At 43.4% G+C, this 24,472-nt stretch overlaps 1 protein-coding gene across 1 annotated transcript in view; it reads right to left on the bottom strand.

The window, feature by feature from the left end:
- Nucleotides 1-24,472, bottom strand: part of LOC147902547 (uncharacterized) — a 60,567-nt gene that overhangs the window by 19,049 nt on the left and 17,046 nt on the right. Inside the window, exons 8-9 of the mRNA XM_087373893.1 lie at nucleotides 11,161-11,309; nucleotides 8,418-8,855 (exon numbers count right to left, since the gene is read on the bottom strand). Coding sequence (XP_087230019.1) covers nucleotides 8,418-8,855; nucleotides 11,161-11,309 — 587 coding nt within the window. The remainder of the gene's footprint in view (nucleotides 1-8,417; nucleotides 8,856-11,160; nucleotides 11,310-24,472) is intronic.

Raw genomic sequence — 24,472 nt, 5'->3', positions numbered from 1 at the left:
GTGGATAGCTCTCTCCCACGACTATGGAGAGATGATGAAGACCTAAGGATGACCTCTATTGTGCCTCAAGGGAAAGGATGCAACAAAGTAATAGACACAGAGTTGCATAATAGTATCAACCTCTTTTGCGTGCTTAATAGTGATGTGATGAAAGGATGGGTGACAAAATACGAGAATGCAAAGGCAAGAAGACAAGAAGAAAGGGCCCTCTTTCATACACACCACGGATCTCGTGTGCCATACCCTCAGTATCTAAGAGCACTTCCAAAGGATATTCATGTGGATTGGCTACTTGATGAAATGGAGAAAGCAGAAAAAGACGAGGGGATGCATATCACAATGGAAGAATGGGAGTATGCTAGGGGATGCATGAGCAAGGTCAGTATATAGAATGTTATGCATAAGTTAGGAGCTTTCAATAATTTAGATTGCTTATTTAATTGATTTTTTCTTGGTGTAGTGCACTATGTTCAATGCTATATGGTGTGAGGGCAAGCATTTTTGAACACAACGGATTGATGATAAAAGAAACACACAAGATTGCGGCATCATTGCTAGCTTTGTGGGAGCCAATGGAGCCATGGATGATTATTGTGGCATAATCCAAGATATTATTATTCTTGACTTTTGACGCTTCTTTGTGTATGTTTTGGATGTAAAGTGGTTTAAGGACATGGTGGAAGGAGGCCCTAATGCAACAATAAAATGCCATGCAAGTGGCTTTGTAACTATTGACTCCACAAAGTTTTGGCAAAGTAGGAAGGACACACTAGTACTACCACAACAATGTGAACAGGTACTGTGCACACATATAAAAATACTCGCTTTTAAATATTTGATGCAAGAAAAATAACATGATTGTATTTGTGTTTGAATTAGGTTGTCTATCAACCAATGGTGGATAATAATAGATGGTGGCATGTCATACCTATTATGCCACGTTCCAAAGTGATGTATAGTACATTTACTAATATGGAGCGTATGGAGGATGATCATGGCCATGGACGTGATGATGACCGTGATATGAGAGAGGAGGATGATCATGAGATAGGAGATACAGATATTGAGGCCATTACCCGTGAGGACGAGCCTACCATTCGAGATGCTGATTTTGATGAGCACATGAGTGGCACAAGTAGTAGTGGGTTGAATGTATTTGTAGATCTAAACACTTGTTTGGATTTTGAAGTAGATAGTTTGGCAAGGGTTGATCTCATTGAGGATGAGATTGAACCATAGCCCCATAATTGATATTGGCAAAACTATTTTACATATTGTCTCATTCTCCTCATCTCACTTAATTCTTGTATATATGTGCTTGCAAAAAATTATGTGCTTTGGTAATCATGGGCAATGTTTGGAAAGCAATGATGTACACCAAAATCTCACTTTCTATATTCTCTGATTTGCGTCTATCTACGTGTCTAAATGCACATCTGTTTCTCAATGTAAATGTGCAAATAAACGCGCTAATACATGCGCAACTAGATGCGCTGATAAACACGATGTTAGACGGGCCCGTATTTTCTCAGTTTAGATGTGCAAGTAGCCGTGTTAATATACGCACAAATAGACGAGTTATTAGACGTGCTTTTAGATGCGCCCGTAATTCCTCTACTAAAGCAACGCCTATAGACGCGCCCGCTATTTTGCGCGTCTACCAAGCGTGTCTATAGTTGCTTTGTGTTGTTGTGAAATGGTTGGTTTGGATGATGGTAGGTAAGTGGACCTTGCCCTTGGAGCTTGGACTACCTGATAGATTCAACACTTTTTTAGTAATTTTTCTCTATGTACACCCACATATTAATACAATGTTTTATCCACTCTTATTTGAGCTTCGTGTGCCGTGTTATTAAAAGGTATTATTTTTAAAACACACACACACACACACACACATACACACACACACACACACACACACACTCTTTTCTCAAAACAAATTTCACACGCACACGCACACATCTGCCTGACTCTAACCCCAAAACCACCACTTTGTTAAAGTTGGATAGATTTTGAAAATCACCATAAAGGGAATACACACACACACACACACACACACACACACATTTTCTATACTCTTATACACATTCATGTAGTTATTGACATTTAGATATTCACATTATCCCCATTTCCCCCCCCCTCCTCTTGCGTCTCTTGTCTCTGCAAACCCCCCAATTAATCTCTACCCTAAATAAGCTCTAGTCAAAGCTATTTCCCTTCATATATGTATATATGTATGTGTGTGTATATATATATATATATATATATTAATCTCTCTCTCTCTCTCTCTCTCTCTCTCGCACTCTCTCTCCTCCTCCCTCCTTGCCTCTCTCTCTCTCTCTCTCTCTCTCTCTCTCCGTCTCTCTCTCTCTCTCTCTCTCTCTCTCTCTCGCTCTCTCTCTCTCTCTCTCTCTCTCTCTCTCTCTCTCTCTCTCTTCCTACACATTGTTGAGATATCAAGCTCCACTTGTGATATGCCAGGGTGACGGTTGTGCATTTATGTCACTGACTTATTAGCTGTAGATGTGGTTGGTACACCACCCATGAATAATAGCTGGATGATAGCTATCTTTATGTACTCTAGTTAGTGGCTCAGTTAGTATGCCACCTAGGTTAGCTAAGTTTGGTTTGAGACCTACATATAGGGTTCATCTATTCCTTTTTTATTGAGAGAGAGAGTTCTTTTGGCTTTTAACAACTAAGAAGAGAAAAACTATTTTTAGCCTCCACCTTTGTGTGTATTCCCCCATTGTGTATGTGAGAAAGCTACAAGTGAGACTCCTTACCTCTCTCCCACTCTCTTCCTCCTCTCTTCACATGGTATCAAAGCTCGGTTCGTGGTAAGGAGCTCAAGGAAGCAAACCAAGTTCGCAGTGTCTTGGTAAGAGAATCAATGTTGCTTTCCTTTTTTGAGTTTGGGAGTAAACCTTTACAAGTAGCATAGCTAGAAAGTGAAAGAGTGCACTGTCTCAGATTGAGATGCCCTTCGTGGTGCAATGAGAGGGTAGCATAAGCTACGGGTGAAGGCAAAGCCCTCAGTGACATTATTCTTATGATTTGAGGCCATTTCGGGGCTCGTTTTGGTGGCAGAGGTTTTCCGCAGGCACTCAGAAAAGTGCTCTATTTTGGCTGTGCAACCATTGTTCTGCAGGTCAGTGAAAAGTTACTGTAGAAATTGCATCGTATGCCTATGCGTAGAGATATTAGGAGTGACAGAATCATTCTTATTATCTATTGATGCAAAATCGTCACTAGGAAGTAACTGTGTGGTCAAATACCACTTTCATCAGTTTTGCAGATCTGCCCTTGTGAGATAAAAGTTGTGTTTTTTGCAGTGTTTTGTAATGGCGTCTGATGCTCTTTCATAGATAGTCACTGAAAAGCTTGACAAGAACAACTTCCAAGCATGGAAGTTTAGAATGATGACTTTCCTTAAGGGAAAAGGCTATTGGGAATCTCGGGGGGGTCACTCATCATATGTAACCCTATCACGTGAGTTCAACAGAAGGATTTTTTTTATTTCTAAAATTTACAGAAATCAATATACATAAGGGACTATTTAAAATAGTTTTGGAAAAAATTTACAGATTTGTATAGAAAAGGGGTACATTTTATTAATGAAATTTTTTACAGATAAGGGACTTTAAATATAGGCCTTGAACGCACGTGATATAGAGGGTTTATACATAGTGACCCCCCCGAGTTGGGAATTCATTACTGGAGCTAAGCAAGAACCAGTTATTCCTAATGTTCCCAATCAATAGGAGTTGCAGGCATTTAAAGGATGGCATGAGAGAGCCAGAAAAGTTATGTACTGGCTATCTATTAGTATTTCAATTTCTATGATTGTGCATATTTAGGATGCAAGCACGCCGAAGGAGGCATAAAATGTATCGCACAAATACGCAAGCCATGAAAAAGTAGCTCAAGCGAGAGTTGGATAATGTGCAGAGAGAAAATATGAGCATCAATGACTACCACATGAAGGTAAAGAAGATTGCAGATGCACTTGCTTCCATTGGGTTGCCAGTGGAAGATGATGATTTAGTTTCTGTGACCTTGAATGTCTAGGAAAGGATTATGCACAGTTCTGGACATCCATTGCCATCCGTGAAAAATTTTCTGACTTTGAGGAGTTGATTGCTCTTCTAATATCTGAAGAGCAGAGAAATGGTGGTGCATCTTCCTCAGGAGGAACTTCAAAAGAAACTGTCTTCTACTCAAATGCTAGAATGGGTAGAGGCAGAGGTAGACCAGGCCGATTTGGAGGCCATGGCAAAAATCAAAATATGCAGCAAATTCAAGAAAACCAATCCTATGGAGGACGTGGTAACCTTAGAGGCAGGGGGAGCCAAAGAGGTCGTGGTGGATGGTAGAGAGGCCAAAATGCAAATAGCAATGTTGAATGCTACTACTGTGGTAAAATGGGTCATATGGCTAATGATTGCTATAAAAAGCAGAATGACATTATGAATGGAAAATTGCAGCAAGGAAATTATGCATCCTCTAGTAGACAGGGTGATGACAGAAATGAGCATTTGTTTATGGTGCAGCACATGACTAGTTTTGTGACAAGTGCAGAAGAAAGCAATGATGTGTGGTATGTTGACTCAGGTGCATCAAACCACATGACAGGTCATGCAGAATGGATGTAGGATGCAAGGAAAATGGAAAAACTAGGATTTGTGGAGACTGGTGATGATATTGCACATCCTATTGTGCAGATTGGTAAAATTCCTTTGTCTATGTAGGATGGGAAAAAGAAATACCTGTTTGATGTATTTCATGTCCCGAACATCACCAAGAACCTGGTTTTTGTTGGTCAAATGGTTGAGCAGGGCTTACAGGTCATATTTAATGCGCATGGATGCTTTGTTGAGGATATGAAAAATAAAGGTCGCTTGATAGCAAAAGGGAAGAAGAAGGGCAGGATGTTTACGTTGGATGTGGACATGCCTGAATTGAGTGCAGCAATGTTTGCACATGGGACTAGTGTAGTTGCAGATATTGATATCTAGCATAAATGCATTGGTCATGTTAATGTACAGTGACTAAAATTAATGCAGGCCCAAAATATTGTTGCAAGATTGCTAAAGTTCAAGGTTGCAAAAATGCATAAGATATGTGAAGCCAGTCAATTTGGAAAACAGGCAAGGAAACCATTTCCTAGACATGTTCAAGAAAGTAAGAGGCCATTGGAACCAGTCCACTCTGATGTGTGGACTACTAAAGCTGTATCTATTGGAGGTTGCGATTATTTTGTGACTTTTATTGATGACTACAGCAGAAAAGTTTGGGTGCATTTTATGAAAAAAAAAAGTGAAGTGTTTGGGCATTTCAAAGCTTTTAAAGCTATGGTTGAAAAGGAACCGGCCTACAAATAAAATGCCTAAGGTCAGATGGAGGGGGAGAGTATCTCTCAAATGACTTTGCAAGTTCCTGCAAGAGCATGGCATAAAGTAGCAATATTCATGCAGTCATACCCCATAGCAAAATGGACTTGCAGAAAGGAAAAATAGGCATATTGGAGCGGTAGCTCGTGCCATGCTCAACAAAAAAGACCTGCCAGATTATTATTGGGCTGAAGCAGTTGCTACAGCAGTCTACATAATGAACAAGACTCCCACTGCAGCAATACATGGCATGATGTCAGAGGAGAGGTATAGTGGTAGGAAACCAGATATTTCTCATTTGAAAGTTTTTGGTTGCATTGCCTATGTTCATGTGCCAAATGAGTTGAGATCCAAGTTGTGGATCCAAAAGTTGACAAGTGCATCTTTATTGGTTATTCTCTACAGCAGAAAGGGTATAGATGCTATAACACTTCTACTCATAAGTTTACAGTGAGCAGAGATGTTTTTGATGAGATGAGCAGCTGGTATAAACCAGTAAATGTGATTGATGATGTAGATGCACAAAATGGTAATGCTGCACAGAATTCACAGTAGTAATCACAAAATATTAGTGGACCTGTAGTGTCCTCTAGCAGTGGTTCACATACTTTGCCATGGATAGGCAGATTGAGATCAGGAGAATCTCCTCAAAGCAATGCAGATCGTGGTATGCAAGTATCATGAAAAGGAAAAGAGAAAGTAGATCAGCCCATGGTTGATGTGAATGCAGGTCATTCTTATGTGGATGGTGAATCTAGTGGCTCAGAACAGAGCCTTGATGATGAGTTGGGTATTCCTTCTGTTGTTACACCTGGAGTAAGGAAGACAAGGGATGTTTTGAGAGCACCTGGTAGTGAGCCTATTTTGCGCAGGTCTACCATAGTTAAGTATCTTGTGGATAGGCTGAAATATGATGGATTTACAGCCATTCACTATGCCTATATGGTCAAAGTGATACAAGAACTAGAACCCACTTCTTTTGAGCAAGCCATGGGAAAAGAAAAATGGGAGAAAGCGATGGATGAAGAAATGCATGCCTTGGATGCAAATGCTACATGGGAATTGGTGCCTTTGCCAAAAGACAAGAATGTAATTGGCTACAAGTGGGTTTATAAGGTGAAGCACTATGCAGATGGTTCTATGAGCAGATACAAGGCAAGATTAGTTGTCAAGGGGTATGCATAGACATATGGCATTGAGTATGAAGAAACATTCACTCTGGTTGCAAGGATGGCAATTGTAAGAGCAGTCATTGCTATGGATGCATCGAAGGGATGGTCTTTAAAGAATGCCTTCTTGCATGGTGATTTGCAGATTGGAAGTAATTGTGGTTAAGCATACTTAACCTTGGTTGAGACTATCTGGTTTAGTTAAGTCACCACCAGCAATCAAGTTTACCACAAGCTGGTTTAGGTTCAGGATTGGTTAACTGCCACATCACCAAGTGTCACCTAAGCACATAGCCCCTGCCAAGCACAGTTTGCAATTCTGCATGTGAATCCCTATGCCACATTAGCAAAGGCCATCTCTTCTCCACAAAATCTTCGACTAGGCATAACTCTCAATCCAGAAAGAATTTGGACACGCTCCAAAAAGGAAAAGTGATCTTCTTTTCGAGCTCTACGCGCCTATCAAGTCAGAATCATTGTATGCAATTAGACACTACCAATATTGAAAGAAATCGATTGGTAAGACCGTTGCATTAAATGGAAAAGCGACACATGAATGCAAAAAGCATGCCAAAAGCACAAGTGCATGAGATGACCATAGCACAAAGCATGGCATCCACATAGAAAGCATTAAGGCACATGGAAGAACAAAGCATCATGCATCAAGCTACGTCAAGCGAAGAAGTGAATGCCATTGACATGAAGCATTGAAAAGTAAGTTTACCACAAGCTGGTTTAGGTTCAGGATTGGTTAACTGCCACATCACCAAGTGTCACCTAAGCACATAGCCCTTGCCAAGCACAGTTTGGAATTCTGCATGTGAATCCCTGTGCCACATTAGCAAAGGCCATCTCTTCTCCACAAAATCTTCGACTAGGCGTAACTCTCAATCCAGAAAGAATTTGGACACGCTCCAAAAAGCTTTTCGAGCTCTACGTGCCTGTCAAGTCAGAATCATTGTATGCAATTAGACACTACCAATATTGAAAGAAATCAATTGGTAAGACCGTTGCATTAAATGGAAAAGCGACACATGAATGCAAAAAGCATGCCAAAAGCACAAGTGCATGAGATGACCATAGCACAAAGCATGGCATCCACACAGAAAGCATTAAGGCACATGGAAGAACAAAGCATCATGCATCAAGCTACGTTAAGCGAAGAAGTGAATGCCATTAACATGAAGCATTGAAAAGTAAAATCCTTTCCACCTTCGGCCCATATGTTTGTAAATCAAGCCTGACCACCTGAGAGTAGCTATGAAAGCACCCAGGGGAGGTATTAACATGTAAAAACCACATTTGACCACCTTAAGTAGCAATGCAAGCACTAAGGGGAGGTGATGGAATGTAACTCACATCTGACCACCTTGCAGTAGCCAAAGGATTATGGCACCAAGGGGAGGTGTTGAGAGTTGTGGTGCCATGAGCACATAATTAAAGGCTAAGGTATGGTATAGGAAAGAATTAAAGTAGCCACCCTAGGATGTGGACTACATGATGTGGAGATGTGGATTGAGGATATCCACAAAGAGAGATGTGGATTGAGGATATCCACAAGGAGAGATGTGGACCAGAGGATCCCACAGATGACTATTCAAAGGGCACTCTCTATAAGAAGCCTATCATGTATTGTTGATTACAAGCACATTTGGAATAGATTGAGTGTTTCATACTTCCTATCTCTCTCCCCATGGCTTTCCGTATTTGGTTTGATCCTCCGTGATCTTTATGCTCATTAAGTGATAGATTAGGCTAATACGATCCGCACTTTGTCACCCTCTTATGAGGACACATATTCTATTTACCATAAATGCAATGCTCACAATTTTTCAATTCTGAAAATTTAAGAGACCAAGACGAGACAACTCTTCCATTCCTCTAACACTCATGTCTCCAAGCCGGCTATGCCACAATGAAACCTTTGGCAGCTCGGCAACAGAAGCATCACCAGATACAACAATTTTTCCAGCAACTAATGGATAGAGAGTGTCCATCTTAGGACCCCTAGCAACAACCATGGAGCCCTTTACTATCTTCCACTTCTGAGCACCAAAAGTGGTGTGATATCCCATATCATCAAGCTGTCCCATACTAATGAGATTCTTCTTAAGTTCAGGGATGTAGCGTACATCATGAAGCATGAAAGCTGAACCATCATAGAGCTGCAATTTCACGTCACCCATTCCCTCTATGAGGCATGCATGATTATCTCCCAAATACACATATTGAGGCTTCCGAGCATGGTACTTGCTGAAGCTATTCTTGAAAGGAGTAACATGGAAAGAAGCCCCTGAATCAATCAGCCATGTGTTAAGATCTGAGAGACACCCCACATGTAGAGAGTGTGCACTGATAGTAGAGGTAAAAAGAAGATCTGAAGAGCAATGGCTGCCATTAGACACATAATTCAGCTCCTCTATCTTGATAGAAGACTTCTTAGAATGAGGCACAATGGCCTTCGAATCATCACTTGCATCTGCCTTTTCTTGCCCTCTTTCTTTTCTGCTTTCAACTTCCAACATTGCTTTTTAAGATGTCCCTTTTTGCCACAATGATCGCATTCAACATCCTTTTTGGAGCGGGGCTTGCTCCTACCATTTCTGTCCTGACTCTTGCCTCTATTCTTGGTTCGGCCACGTGCTTGCAATGCATTCCCTTTCCCACTTGAGTTGTTCTTTCGATTCATATCTTCCTGCAGGATGGCACCCTCCACATCTGCCACATTTAAGAGAGGATTGGAGTTGCTTGTGGCTGTCCTGAAAGTGTCCCAAGATTCTGGCAATGAACCTAAGAGAAGCCACAACTGATAGCATGAGTGTGGAATGTGTAAGCTCATCTATGTTGAGCCACTGCTCATCACTAATGGCGGAGGGCTTGACACCCTTTTCCCTTATAGGGAGATGCTGACTCTTCTGCAACAAAACATTGTACACCTGGGTCCTTCAGATGTCATAGCTCTTAGCACCCTCAAGCTTCCGGATGTGGAGCAAAGCTCTCTCCTGATGAAGCCACATCAGCAAATAGAACCAAGAAATAAAGTGTGTGACTCCCTGCAAGCACTTAGAAGTGCTCAACAAAGTATCTCCAAAGCGTGGAAACACTCCCAGATAAATAACACCTCCCACTTGCTGCAGAAACGGTACAACAAGCTTTAATGACAATTATAGCACTCGAAAATGTGGTACAGTAGCAGGAAAGCTCCACCAAAACTGTCCAAAAATAGTAAATGACGGTACAACACCAAAAGATGAGTGTTCGAGGACGAAACGAGACTCAAACAGTCCCGAAACAGTGAATTACTGTTATACTCAGAAAATGGCACAATTTCCCCAACTTAAAGTCCTCAATTAGTGACCAAAAGGCATGTAAGAGTCCCCCAAACTATGGCAAACAATTCAGAACTGCAAATAGGCAAAAGCCCCTTGATTAATTTCTGAACATGTGAGGCATGTACGGCATCCAATAGCTTCCTCCTAAACGCATATGCATCCAAACCACAAAAGCCCTTTGAACGGCAAGTGCTATCCAAGCACAATAGGCATCAAAAGTGCTCTCAATGCATCAATAGCATACCCACTAGTGCAATCACAGTGTTACGTGACGAATGTCATGCAATATCACTGCCAAAGTGCCCAATGTGATATGTACCTACGAACCACGACTCCCCAAGTGGATTATGTTCACAAGGAGGGTCTAGAGAGCAAGTACCTTAAGAGTCAAGAGTTTTCGAAGTGTCACAAAATCACCGTTGGATGCTCACAAGGGTGTGCCACCACTACACAAACACGCCCTTCGAACCACGTCGCAAATGGGATTTTCCAAGGCCCGTAACGGGGGCACTCTTCTTTCCCTTTAGAAGTGCGATAAATAATGGTTTAAGGACACATTTGCATGGGGGGGAATGCCCCGTTATGACACCCGTTGAGAAGAACGAGAATTTTTTTTCAAACCTCTTATCTCACAAGCACGTTTTTCACCTCTTCCAACATCCCCAAAATGGCAATTCTAGACGTTGTTTCCCTAGATCTGCACTGTTCTGCTCTTGGTCTTGCTGCGTCTAGGCTACTTTGCGCACCTGCGTTCGGGATGCTCTGCACGTTCTTTCACTCCATGCTGTTCTGTGTCGTGCAACGTTCTGACAGTCAGCTTTTGCACCCGCTGCATGGTTCTGCGCGTGCGACCTTCAGTGTGCACTCTTTACCTCCGCGCAATGCTCCACCGTCCTGTTCGTCATGCTTCTACATCTTCTCAGTGCTCGGTTGGAGTTGCTTCGCGTGTGGTTGTCGCCAAGTATTCGGGGGTTGTCGCCAAGTGTGCGGGGGGTGTGAGCTCCCAGGCTCTGATACCAGTTGATGGAGTGAGTGGAGAGTGAGAGAGAGTAGGAGACAAGAGTCAACAATGTGTGGGTGTGAAGAATGGATAATGGGCACACCACAACCCATGAGTTTTATTCATGTGTTAGGGTTAGGGTGGAACTGGTTCAACGAACCGGTTTCACATTATATACAAACTATGAATGTTACATAGGGCCTTTACACCACAACATTGCCCACCAATGAGAGTGTATTTCCACCCCTTGAGAGTGAGTTTCATACGCTTATCTCGAGGCATAGTGTCAGGGAATGTGCCTTTCGACTGGTAATCTACCAACTCAGCATATTCATTCTCACAATAATCAATTTCAAACAAGTCAGCATCTGGCAATTCCATGTCAACTACATGTGTTTGCTTGGGTGCTGGTAACCTGGACAAACAATTAGTCCCACATGGCTCTTGCCTGGTTCATGAATAACTTTAAAGTTGAATGTGTGCAACAGAAGAATCCAAGAAACAAGCCATCTTTGGATGGCAGTCTTGTTAATAAGATAAAATAAAGCTTGATGATCCACATAGAAAAAGGGATTTTTGAGTAAATAATGCCTTAGTTTTTGTACACTAAAACCATCCCCAAAGCTTCTCACTCAGTTGTGCTATAGTTTGACTTAGTAGGTGTTAGTAACTTGCTAGCATTATATACTGAGATAGTCCAATTGACCATCCAACTGCGCTAGAATAATACCCAAAGCATAATTAGAAGCATCCACATGCACATGGAAGATGACATCCCCTCTTGGTTGTTTGAACAATGTGACCATGTATTCCAATATTTGAAACTCATGCTGGCAAAAAGTGTTAGATATCAATGCTCCACTCTCGTGTAACTACGCGGGAACCAGCTAACTCTACTTGTAAGCCCCCCATACAAGGAGAAGGCATTTGAGTAGCTCGGTTATCCAGTAGGTCTTGGTTCGGACATCAGATGGGGGCCATTGTGGCCTGATGGCTGGATGGAGTTGGGCCACTGCCAACTAGGCTACATGCAAGTGCGGGAAGGCATCCCATGACTGACTACATTGAGGGTAGACAGAGCATTTCTCGAGGCAAGCCACTCTTGGGTTGCGGGGCCCGTTTGGAGTCCTAGATGATCCCGGATGGCTGTGGGCCGAAGGTTAGTTGCTCTATTTTATGCCACGTTTCTATCGTGTGGTCGGTGGCCTATTTCGGGACCAACCCCTAGTCGACCGTTTTGGGCGGACTGGGTTGGTCACCTAATTGGGTCCAACCAACTATGACTAGTGGCTATATAAAAGCAAGCCCGTGAAACCCATTTCATCACTGGCTATAGCAACCCTGATTCCTTAGCATCTAGCCTCCATCTTCTATTGTTTCCAGCTCGCCATCGAAGCTTCTTTCACAGGAGTGCATGGCTAGAAGGCATCCCATGACTGACTGCACTGAGGGTAGACAGAGCATTTCCCAAGGCAGCCCACTCTCAAGTTCATCACCAGGGTGAAGAATCTGTGCGATTAGATGATTGCGATTGGCATCACCATCACAAGCAAGAATCTAGCATGAAGGTGCTTACAGATTCTCCCACCAAAGTACGACAGTCTTGTTACGGTGCTGAATACGCAGAATCGAAATCTGCCCCTCAACTTTGAGGATTTTAGCGTGATGCTTCTGGAGGAGGAGATGCGTCAAAAGGCGAGGACTAGAGAAGATTTGGCTTTTTGGACTAGATCAAAGAAAGGTAAGGGTAAGGACTCTGGTAACCCATCTTCTTCTGATGATAAAAAGAGAAAGAAGAAGATCAAGTGCTTCTATTGCAACAAGGCAGGGCACAAGTAGAATGAGTGCTAAAAGAAGATTGCAGATGAGAAGAATGGAGTAAAGAGAGTCTAGCAACAATGCACAAGCAGTACTAGTAGAGCTATTCGTAGCAATTGAGGAGATTTGCACGGAGGCAATAGATATCAAGGGGAACTTGTTGTCTGTTTCTGCGATCACGGATCGAGACTCAAAGTTCAATTCAATAAGACTGGTGCACAGATCTTGGATCTTCAAGGGAAGGTCATTGGTAAAGGTACACGGTGCAACAACATCTACGAACTCTCAGTTTTCAGTGCTCGAGCCGATGTGAAGAACACTAAGCTGTGGCATGAGAGGTTGGTCATCTAAACCTTAGGTCTTTAAAGGAGATGCATAAAAGTGGAATGATTGTAGACCTAACAAAAATTTTAGCTCTGCCCGATGTATGTGAAGCTTGCATGATGGGCAAGTAGCATCGGCAGCCCTTTCCTAAAGAGGCCAGCAGGGCAAAGGCTCCTGTAGAGCTCGTTCACACAGACCTCTGCGCAAAGATGGAGACGGAAGCTTTGGGTGATTCTTACTACTTCATGATGCTGATCGATGACTACAGTAGAAGGATATGGATATACTTCCTGAAGACTAAGGACGAGGCTTTTAGTAAGTTCAAGGAATGGTATGTAATGGTCAAGAAAGAATCGGGGAGGAAGGTGAAGAAATTGAGATCAGACAGAGGTGGAGAGTTCACATCAACTGAATTCGAAAGTTAGTGCAAAAGTCACGGGATCAAGAGGCAGAAGCCCCCGCCACATACATCACAGCACAATGGAGTAGCAGAGCGCAAGATGCACGTCATCTGTGAAATGGGTAGGAGTATGATGAAAGGGAAAGATTTGTCAAAGGCTTTCTAGGCTGAAGCATGTAACACGGTAGTTTACATTCTGAATCGTAGATACACGAAGGCTGTGAACAGGATGACTCCACTGTAGGCCTTTTTTGGTAAGAAACCTTCAGTTGCACATTTCAGAGTTTTTGGATGTGACTGTTTTGTGTATGTCCCTGATGCTAACTGGACCAAATGGGAACCAAAGAGCCGGAAGTGTATTTTCTTGGGCTACAGTGAAGAGGCGAAGGGTTAGCGTCGCTATAACCCTATTACCAAGAAGATAATAGTAAGTCGCGATGTGGTCTTCTCAGAACAGCCGCATCAATTGGAGGAGGATGCTTCCTTCCCAGACAACCAGGACCAGGATATCCATCTAGTACCACCACCAATAGAAGACCGAACTCTCCCAATAGTGCTTGGGAGGATTCAAGATAAAGAAGAGCCTGCAGAACCACAATGGCAACGGCCATTCCTGAAGTGGGTAAAGCAGCTTTTGGATGGTAGAGAACCTCCAGCCATTGAGGAGGAACCATCCGAACACCGCCGGTCCAAGAGATTAGAGGAGCAAAGAAGGGCGTAGGAACACTTGGTCAACTATGCTTTGATGACAGAAGTGATCCGTGCTGATGAACCCAAGTGTCTTAAAGAGGCACAGGGTGATGATAGGTGGATGGAGGCTATGCAGTTGGAGTATGGCTCCATAATGAAGAACAAACACTTGGGACCTTGTGGATCATCCACCAAAACACAAGGTAATCGGCACCAAGTGGGTGTACAAGACCAAGTACAAGTCCGACGGCACATTGAATAAGTACAAGGCTCAGCTCATGGCAAAAGGATTCGCACAGGTACATGCTTTTGATTATCAGGATACTTTTGCTCCCACAGATCGAGTAACCACAATTCGCAGTGTTTTGGCTTTAGCTGCCCAGGGAAGTTGGCCCGTGTTTCAGATGGATGTAAAATCTGCCTTTTTGAATGGGGATCTCAAGGAGCTATACATGGAATAACCACCAGGTTTTGTGATCCCCGATTCAGAAGGTAAAGTCTGTAAACTAAAGAAGGCACTTTACGGACTGAAACAGGCCCCACGAGCATGGTACTAATGAATTGATGCCTATTTTCTACAAAACAGGTTCAGGAGAAGCCCATCTGATGCAAATTTGTATATCTTCAGAGAAGGAGGTAGGTGTATGATTGTGGTCCTTTATGTGGACGACCTTGTCATAACAGGGAACCATGAAGAGAAGATCTCACAGACAAAGCATTTGCTAGGAAGAGAGTTTGAAATGACAGCTGATGCATTTCTATTTGGGGATTGAAGTTTGGCAAGAGCCGAAACAGATCTTCATCTCACAACTAAAGTATGCTGGAGAGATAATGAAGGCATTTGGCATGGCTGAGTGCAAGATAGTTGGTACCCCTATGGAGGTTGACGTGAAACTCTCAAACAAGGATTCATCACCATTTGTGGATGAAGCGAAGTATAGAAGGCTTGTGGGCAGTTTGATTTACTTGTGCAACACATGGTCGGACATCAGTTTTGCGACTGGTGTACTAAGCAGGTTTTCCAATAAGCCCCGAGAGAACCATTAGAGGGCAGGGATGTAAGTGCTGAAATACATCAAAGGCACACTTGATTATGGCATCACCTATACCAAGGGCAACATCTTGACCGAATTTTGTGACTCGGATTGGGTAGGAGACGTGGACAGCAGGAGATCAGTGACAGGTTACTGTTTCTCACTTGGATTTGGAGCTGTGTCATGGGTCAGCAAGAAGCAACCTATAGTTGCTCTTTCTTCTACCGAGGCTGAGTACAAATCAAATTGCTTTGCTTCTTGCGAGGCAGTGTGGTTGAGGAGGATTTTGGGGGACATGGGTATAGTGCAGAACAAGCCAATGCAGTTATCATGTGATAATCAGAGTTGCATGGTGATTGCAAAGAACCTTGTGTTACACGCTCGCACAAAACACATTGAGATTCAATATCACTTTGTATGCGAGCTCATCATGGATGGAGAGGTCGACTTGGTGTACTGTCTGACTACAGAGAATGCTACGGACATCTTCATGGAGGCTCTTGGAGGAGACTTGCTGGAGAGGCATCTTCATCGACTTGGCATTGGGCCGAAAAAGTAAGTTCACTTGCGGGTGGACATTGAGGGGGGGTGTTAGATATCAATGCTCCACTCTCATGTAACTACGCGGGAACTAGCTAACTCTACTTGTAAGCCCCCCATATGAGGAGAAGGCATTTGAGTAGCTCGGTTATCTGGCAGGTCTTGGTTTGGACACCAGATGGGGGCCATGTGTGGCTTGATGGCTGGATGGAGTTGGCACACTGCCAACTAGGCTACATGCAAGTGTGGGAAGGCATCCCATGACTGACCGCATTGAGGGTAGACATAGCATTTCTTGGGGCAGCCCACTCTCAGGTTGCAGGGCCCATTTAGAGTCCCAGATGATCTCGGATGGCTGTGGGCCAAACAGTGACCGTAGGTAAGTTGCTCTATTTTACGCCACGGTTCTATCGTGTGGTCGGTGGCCTATTTCGGGACCCCTAGTCAACTGTTTTGGGTGGACTGGATCGGTCACCCAATTGGGTCCAACCGACTATGACTAGTGGCTATATAAGAGCAAGCCCATGAAGCCCATTTCATCACTGGCTATAGCAACCCTGATTCCTTAGCATCCAGCCTCCGTCCTCTACTGTTTCCAGCTCGCCATCAAAGCTTCTTTCATAGGAGCACACGGCTGGAAGGCAGCGCCATCTATTGTATCAATTCTATAGTAATCAAATTTTTGATTCTCCATACTATCTGGTTTTCTCTCTTGTGTACGAGATCCTGTTATCTGTTGAGCACAGACGTATTGTTTTCTTATAGAAAGCTCTGATTGTTCAACCTCCGGGTTGAAAATTTCCCTTCCATGTGTTCATGTATGCCTGCAATAGAGCCATTGGCATATTCTTGAAGTAGCAAAAAACCAAAGGTGGTACTGAATCGTCTAATACACTGATCAACAATTGCCCAATGTCAAGAAGAACTACTAGACCACCAAGAAAGAAGCTCTAGTCAGTGCTTGCCTAATGTTAGCTTGCATGCGATCGCCAACTACCTATCTCGTCTAGAGAGCAAAGAATAGCCCAATCTATTTGTGGTGGATTATTTCCTTGATGTAGACCAAAATGTGATTGCGGCTGTGAAACTTGACACAACTCCAACCAAGGTGCTGGATGGAGCACCACCGATGGCATTAGATGAACAATAGATGTAAGATAATGTTCTAGCATTTGTACCAATGTGGTATGATGATATGTTCTAGTTTGTTGAAAGCAAAATCCATGGTAAAAAACACTTGTCCTAAAATAGAGGCGCAAGCAACTCACCCTCTGGTGTCAGAATTTTTGCATCATCATGGGATGTCTTTATCATCTTAGCCTTGACAAAGTTCTTCATTGATGTGTGCCACCACATGAACAGTCCATTTTGGCCTACTATTCTTGCCGATGATACTATAGTCTAGAAATCCTTTAGGCCAGACTATGGTGGTCTACTATTCTTGGTGATGCCATCGCCTTTGCCATGCATTGTGATGTCTGCCAATGGTTGGGTTTGCCCACCATTCATGATCACATGCCACACAAGTAGTCCTCCCCCTCAATCCATTCTAAAAATGGGGCTTAGACTTCATCGGTCTTTTCAATCTAGCCACCCATGCATCTTGAAACAAGTACATTATTCACAACCGATACAGGGTTGAGGCACGAGCAATGAGAGACAATTTAGCAGCTTCTATAGACAAATTCAATGAGAAAATTATGAGGTGTTTCAAATGTCTAGTGGAGATCATTAGTGCCACTTTGTCAATGATGTCATGTCCAAGCTTACAAAGAGGCATATAATTATCCCCATAAGCTCTCCATTATCTACTATGCTCAAGCCAATGATTAGGCAAAATCATCCACCAAGAAGCTCATCCAAAAAGAATAGAAGAAGGTCATCAATGAGAACTGGATCAAAAGTTATATTCCACCCTTTGGGACCTCATATATCATATAAAAATGCAACTAGCCTCCACCACTTCAAAATGGTTTATGGCATTGAGGCAATAATACTCATCGAGTTCTTGGTTTTGAGTTCCTAGATCATGGTGATTGAACAGTTGATCCTAGAATAGTCTCTTATGCATCAGATGGACCAACTCCACAAGCTCAGTGAAGGTCATTCATAGCATCATATGTCTCTAATGTCACATAATGCCATAGGAAGAAGTGGGTAGATCAGCATGCCAAACTCTGGGTCTTTAAAGAAAAGGGTGTAGTGCTCTTATTTCAGTCTGAGTAGTGCTCTTATTTCAGTTTGAGTAGGGCCTCCACCATGGCAAGATAAATATCTAGTGGTCTAGACCATATTGGATTGTTCATTGGTTCTATGATGCTAGATTTTTATTGGGCACATTATAGGGTGATACATTTAAGAAGATAGTTAATGGCTATCATCATAGGCCCTATTTTGGCCCCATGCTTCCTTACCCATTTCTTGAGGAGTAGCCTAAAGCAATAGCTATCACATCAACACGTGTGAATGTCATTGTGTCAGATGTTGAGTCATCATTCATGGGTGCACAAACTATTTTTGAGGTGATTGTAGTTGCATTTTTTTGGAATGAACCTCGAAATTTAGTGCTCATGCTTCTACATGCATGCTGCCCACTGTTCTCTCCTATTAGCCTTGCATGAAGCAATTTGTTACCCTCAATAACTGAATTTTTGCTCAATTTCCTATCGCTCATGCTTGCACATTTGCCTTTGTTAGTTTTTGCACATTTGCCTTTGTTAGTTGCCATAGTTCTCTTCCTTGACTTTCTTGCTTTCTCACTGCTCACAGCCCTTGCCTTTCTACAGGTGTCTCCTTTGTGTGCTTGCTCTACTACCATGGTGATCTACAACACCTTCACTAAGCTTGACACAAATCTCACTGCTATTCAAGATTGGTTGCATTGCACACAACTCTTGGAAGTAGCCATGCTGTCATGGAGGACCACCCCCATCCATACCAAGTCTCAAAGCATCATTACCTGGATAAATCATGGCAACCTCATCCACTACAATAATTGTTTTGCTACCTAATAAGCTGGCCTCACTTCCCTATGTATCTGCCACTCTACACCTACAATTGTGGCCACCAGTAAGCCCCGAAACCCCACTCACTCTGGATTGAATAGATCCATCATCACAGAATATAAGTGCAAAGTTCAAATAGAAAGCCTAGTAAACGTGCAACCTGATGCCCTACAAGTGTCACTACCCCAGGTCCCCAAACTCCAAGTTGCAGAACATTGTGCCAAATACTTGTCGAAGTTCTTTGCCACCACTAAGAAATAGTTGTGCCTGGAAGTAGATTGGTTGTGTGCCACTCTTGCTAGAACCAACCACTAGGTAACAACATAAAGGGAGCATCTTAAACACCTAGTCAAGCATCTACAAAAGAAGTCACCTTGCTCTGCCAAGCACAGAGGGATTTCTATGTAGAGCCTGTTAGGATGCTCGATAGCCTTTACCAACAGTATGCTAATGCGAATGCTTGTCCTAATTCTTGATGCCTAGGTTTAGTCTCTCTACAATCCAACAACATAGAACCTAAAAGGGTTATCCAAGCTCTCTAATCTCCTTACGACATAGCTAGCCAAGAAGTGGTAGTAGTACATTGAATAGTTGAGCACGTCCTCATCCCCGACTAAAAATGCTTGGTGATCCTTCCTTGAGACAAGATAGGGCTAGATGCCAACAACACAAGTGTATCTATGTAGTCCCCCAAGCAGGCCTTGCAGATAATTGGACCCAATCATTAGCCACACGCATGCATTGTGACATTGTCCCAACTAACAACACCAAGATGGTCAACACACAAAATGTGGCTAAAGGCCTTGATAAGAGAAAGGCACCCATAATAATCAAACTACCATGCCAAACTCTGTCACCCTCCTTGCTGACCTAGTCCAAGGATTCTCTCCAAAGTCCTAGTGCAATGTGCTCTTGAAGGACTAGATACTAGTACTCTAGCATAACTAGGATGTGGCCAAGGTAGACCTTGAGGCAACCAGGCTACCATTTGACTTGGAGGGTAAGGCCTGGAGCAAAGAAGAAGAGGAGAAGGACAAGGAAATATTGTCCTTCAAACAGCATAGCACGTGCTCCAAAGGCACCTGGGGTTATTGAAAGAGGAAGTTGTGGCTTGGGCTAACACATCTAAACACCCCTTGTCCAGTGCCACCACCATTCCCACCATTACCAAAAACTTATGGGGCAAGAAGAAGACATTTGAGTGGTAGCATTTCCTCCAAGTCACCCACGAGAAGGACAAGCTCAGCAAGGAGGTGATTGATTTACGCATGGGCACACCAAGAGCTCTATTGCAAGTAGCAGAACTTGTAGGAGGAACTAACTAGTGCCCAACAATGTCTCGGTCTAAGAAGCACACATGACTTGCAAACTTGGCCATATAGGAAAATATACCAAAACCTCTATGATATCTAGCCTTATCCCAACTCATGTAGGCCCATGTCCAAAATTAGGTTATGATGCCTCCACTTATGGCTCCACCTCTGCCTCTACTTGCTTCAGCTATCATCTTCACTACCCCACTAGATAATTTTGATGATGCCTAGGAGCTGGAAGACATATGACCCTCTATGTACTAGAGGGTATTGAAGAATATTAACACCCATTTCTTTTAGAGAACTTTTTGAGGATGAGTTCCATCTTGGCCAGCTGCTGCTACTGTAGGTGGAGATATAGCATGAGCAACACAAGGTGACATGAATTCATGTGTTACTATTAGGGGTAGTGCCTTCACTTCTAGATAGTGGGAGCTTACGTATAGTTATGCAAATCCCACTAGCCTCTTTTCAACTAGTTGGTGCTGGCCCGTGGTTTTCAATGGGACATCATCATAGTTCGAGTCACATTTTTGTCTCTTGGTAAGCATCATTTGAGTCATTTGGGTTCTTGGCCTTGGGTTTGCCTAAAATTATATATATATATATATATATATATATATACATCCCCTAATAGCCACTTAAATTTATTAATCAAGTTGTCATCCATCCCTTGGGTGTGCCAAAGTGTTATTATGAACCCACCTCTGGTCAATATGTCTCCGATGACACTACTATCTCCAACTCCTAGTCGAAACTGCACCTATCAAACCTTTATGGCCAAGATGGCATATTTTAGGCCCCTTGATGGCCATCCCATTGTGTGGATAAAAAAGGAATAATATTTTTCAATTGTTGCATGTTGCTGGGTGAGTGCATAGCTATGTACATAGCTAGTTGGTTGTGGAAATGAGCTATGGATACTCTCATGAAGGACTCGACATTGATGCTATACTTTCTTGAGATGGAAGACACTTCTACAGGGACTCTGGGAGATAATGAAGTGCAGTGTGGTTGCAGCAGGCAATCCAGAGCAGTGTGACGGGGTTTTGTTGTGGGATGACATGTGCTCTTCATGGTTGTCCCGAATCCTTTTTGTAGGAGGACATGAGTAATTTTTTGTCGTGGCTGTCTTAAAAATCCATTATGTCGGAATGGTGCTCACCATATGTGGCAGCATGGGCAATATGGTGCTAAGTGCTTCTAGCATGCATTGGTGTGTTAAAGAATGGGATTTTGGGCATCCATGACCTTGGTGTAAAGTTTGAAGGGATGGGGGAGAGTGGTGAAAAAGCAAAAGGTGACGTGGCCATAATCAAAAAAGCATGCATGCAGGTGGCTACGTGAGGAGGAAGAGGAAGCTTCTCGACGACGATGCTGGCATGCTACGTGAAGGACTACTTTAGAAGGAGTTCGTGGACGACAGAGGGTGCTCGGTGGAGTAGAAGAGGCTCTTCTCGATGAGGGCGACGGCGGGGGGAGCTCAGGGAGCTATGATCTGGTGAGAGAGGTTGCTTAATGACGTGTGTGTGGAGAGCTTCAAGGAGCTGGAGAGCGGAAGGCGTAGTGAGGCTTGTGTGCAAGTTTTGGTGTGGGTTCGTTGTGTGTGACGAAGTGGCACTTATTGAAGTCCTGTAAAGTCCTGACTGTGGTCGCGATGATGCGAGCTCGGAGAGGCAGTGGGGGTCGTTTTGTTCTGCGAGCTGGGGATCTGAAGGTGGCGGGAAGCTTTGGGACTTGGCTAGAAACATGACAGCGCAAAAAGGAGGAGGGAGCTTCTGAGATGAAGGAGGAGCACGCGAGCGAAGGAGGAGCGGTGAAGGTCCATTGTTACTTTGGAGGGAGCTTCTCGATTTGGCTAGGCGTCGCTACTACACAGGAGGAGTCCCTTGGATAAATGAAGGCTGGAGTTCGTGGACGACAGAGGCAGAAGTTATGTGATGCAAGGGAGGAAACATTAAGGCTAGGATCATTATGAAAGTAGAGGCACAGGCTATGGCTTTTGTCAGAGGAGGAGGGCGTCGCAGATACGGGGGGTGATGGAAGCCAAGAGCTTCTCGATTGGGAGGGAGCATCTTACTATGCAGGCCAAGGAATTGGAAGACCTTGGCTACGAGTGTGTGTGCAGGAGTTGTAGGAGAGAACCTACGTAAAGGCAGCTACCATTGAAGGTGACGGGAGCTACCATTGAAGGTGACGGGAGCTCGGATACTTTGAGAGCAAAAAAATAGTTGCCAGATATGATCACGTGAAGGAGAAAGGCATCGCAGATGCTATGTGAGTACAGGAGAGGAGGTTGTAGTACTTGGTTGTGGTTGGAGGTATATGGCGACGTGGATATCGTGAAGGACACTCAGGCTGGGGTCTGCTGGATGGAAGGGGAGCGCCGCTTTTGGTAGATTATGAGGAGCGGTGGTTACGGGATCTAGAAGAGGACTTGGGGAAGAAAGCCGAAAGACTAGGGAGAGCGAAGGGAACCTCGGAAATCTCAGAAGGAAAGGCCCATAGGGGGCGTCGCCAGAGGAAAGAGAGCTGCGTGGCGGTAAAAAGCTCAGGAGAGGGAGGCTTGCTGAAGGACTACGTCACAGGAGAGCTCGTTGGCTACTAGTAGAAGAGAACACGAGACTGCGAGCTGATGGAGGAGCCAACTATCGGTGGCAAGGTGATGGCGCATGCAAAGTATATGGGCAGGGAGTTACTCAGCCGGCGTGTCTATTGCGTACCATGAAGTTTTTAAATGGAGGAAGCTAAGCATGAGCTCTTTGGGTTTCTGAGAAGCAAAAGGACCAGTCAGAGCAAGAGAAGCCATAGCCTCGATTATGATTTTGAATTTTGAAAGAAGAGGACTACTATAGGAACACCTTAGTAGGATTTTGGAAGAGGTCGTCTTTTTCTTGATGGAATTGCATGAAGAAAGTGCCAGGAGTGTTGTAAAGAGAGCATGGGCTTGCATTAGTTGTGGGTTGAAGGTAGAGAGGCCTTGCCAGGCAGTATATCAAGATCTCCAAGGGTGGCGAGCTGTGATACGGGAGCGTAGTGCATGTCAGATTTCCTTTAGTCCATAAGGAACTTGTGGATGGTTGTCTGATGAGTTGTGGGATTGGATGCAGTATGTCTTTATATTTTTTGTGAGCTTGAGCTCAATCAGTAGGAGCATCATGTTGGGCTGTGTGGTCCTCTAGGTTCTTTCTGAGGTTGTTTGGCTTCTGGAGAAAGTGTGGCCAGAGTGTGAGTTGTATCAGAAGGTATGTGTAGAGCAATGATGTTGTATGAATGCCTTTTTCCTTGTGATTGTGTTGTTTGGGTGTTTTAAATGTGGATGAGGGTGGCTGTGAAGGCGGGTTAGGCTCTACTGCTTTTGTCTATCCACCACATAATCAAGTTAGGACTGTGGCCATAGGACACATATGTGGTCAGTAGTTTAAATGTATCTTAGTTCAAACTCTTGACATTCTCACAAGTCGTGGATGATCATTGGCAAGAAAGTAGAATTTATATAGGAAACACACCTCCGATTGTTGTTGAACCGGTTGTTCTTTCTAATTCAAAAGTGTGTGATATTTTTGATCCCAACCATTGAGAAGTTGCACTTTGCGATGATATGAGCAACGTATTCATCATTAAATCTTTTGGCATTTCCTTCTACCATTTTGTTTATTACTGTATGTTTTGTTTTGTGTTTTCACATTGTATTTTGGAGCTGCGACTTGAATCAAATGTCTTATGGTGTTTCCCTAATTTGTTTTTTCTATTTCCAATTGCTGGTGCTGAAATCAACTTACTTGTTTTCTCTATTTCCAACTGTTGGTGTTGAAATCCATAAATGTTGTATCTATATGTTAGTTAATAACATAGAAAAAACCTATTAACACACAAGGAGGTCACATAGGGGCAAGACAAGTACCGCAACACCTATACCAAATTTGGGCATGACGATTTTAATTGTATGTATAATAAAAATTGCAATACAGATGTCCACCAGGTATGAGGGGAGATTAAGCCCAAAACCATTGAAGGTTGAGCAAGGCAAAGGTAAAGGCAAGAATGATGAAGGTAGAAACCAAGGGACATCATAGATTTGTTGCTACTTCTATTGTGAGAATCACACCAAGGCTAAGTGCAATTGGTGGTCGTAGGTGTTAATCCATATAGATGCAATGAGACACACATGTAGGTGTGAATCTTTATTCCAAGAGTGGTTACATATGTAGGCAACTGCCTCCATGTAGGTAAATCCTAGATCCACAATGATCTCCCTGATTATCTCAATCAATCACCTCCTATGATCACTCACTCATGATCACACCAATCTGACACACCTAAATAGAACCTTCTAGCACACCTATACTCACACACACTTCTTGCATAGGACTCCAATCCCATAGGCACACACACACACACACACACACATCAATTTGCCCCTTCATTCCCTCTCACAAATTGATGACCTCATC

Source organism: Dipteris shenzhenensis, chromosome 4 (genome assembly GCF_047967505.1).
Source record: "Dipteris shenzhenensis isolate YYH24624 ecotype China chromosome 4, Dip_SZ_1.0, whole genome shotgun sequence".
NCBI classification, from domain to species: domain Eukaryota; kingdom Viridiplantae; phylum Streptophyta; class Polypodiopsida; order Gleicheniales; family Dipteridaceae; genus Dipteris; species Dipteris shenzhenensis.
Note: the sequence above shows the minus strand (reverse complement) of the source record. Positions and strands in the feature narration are given on the sequence as shown.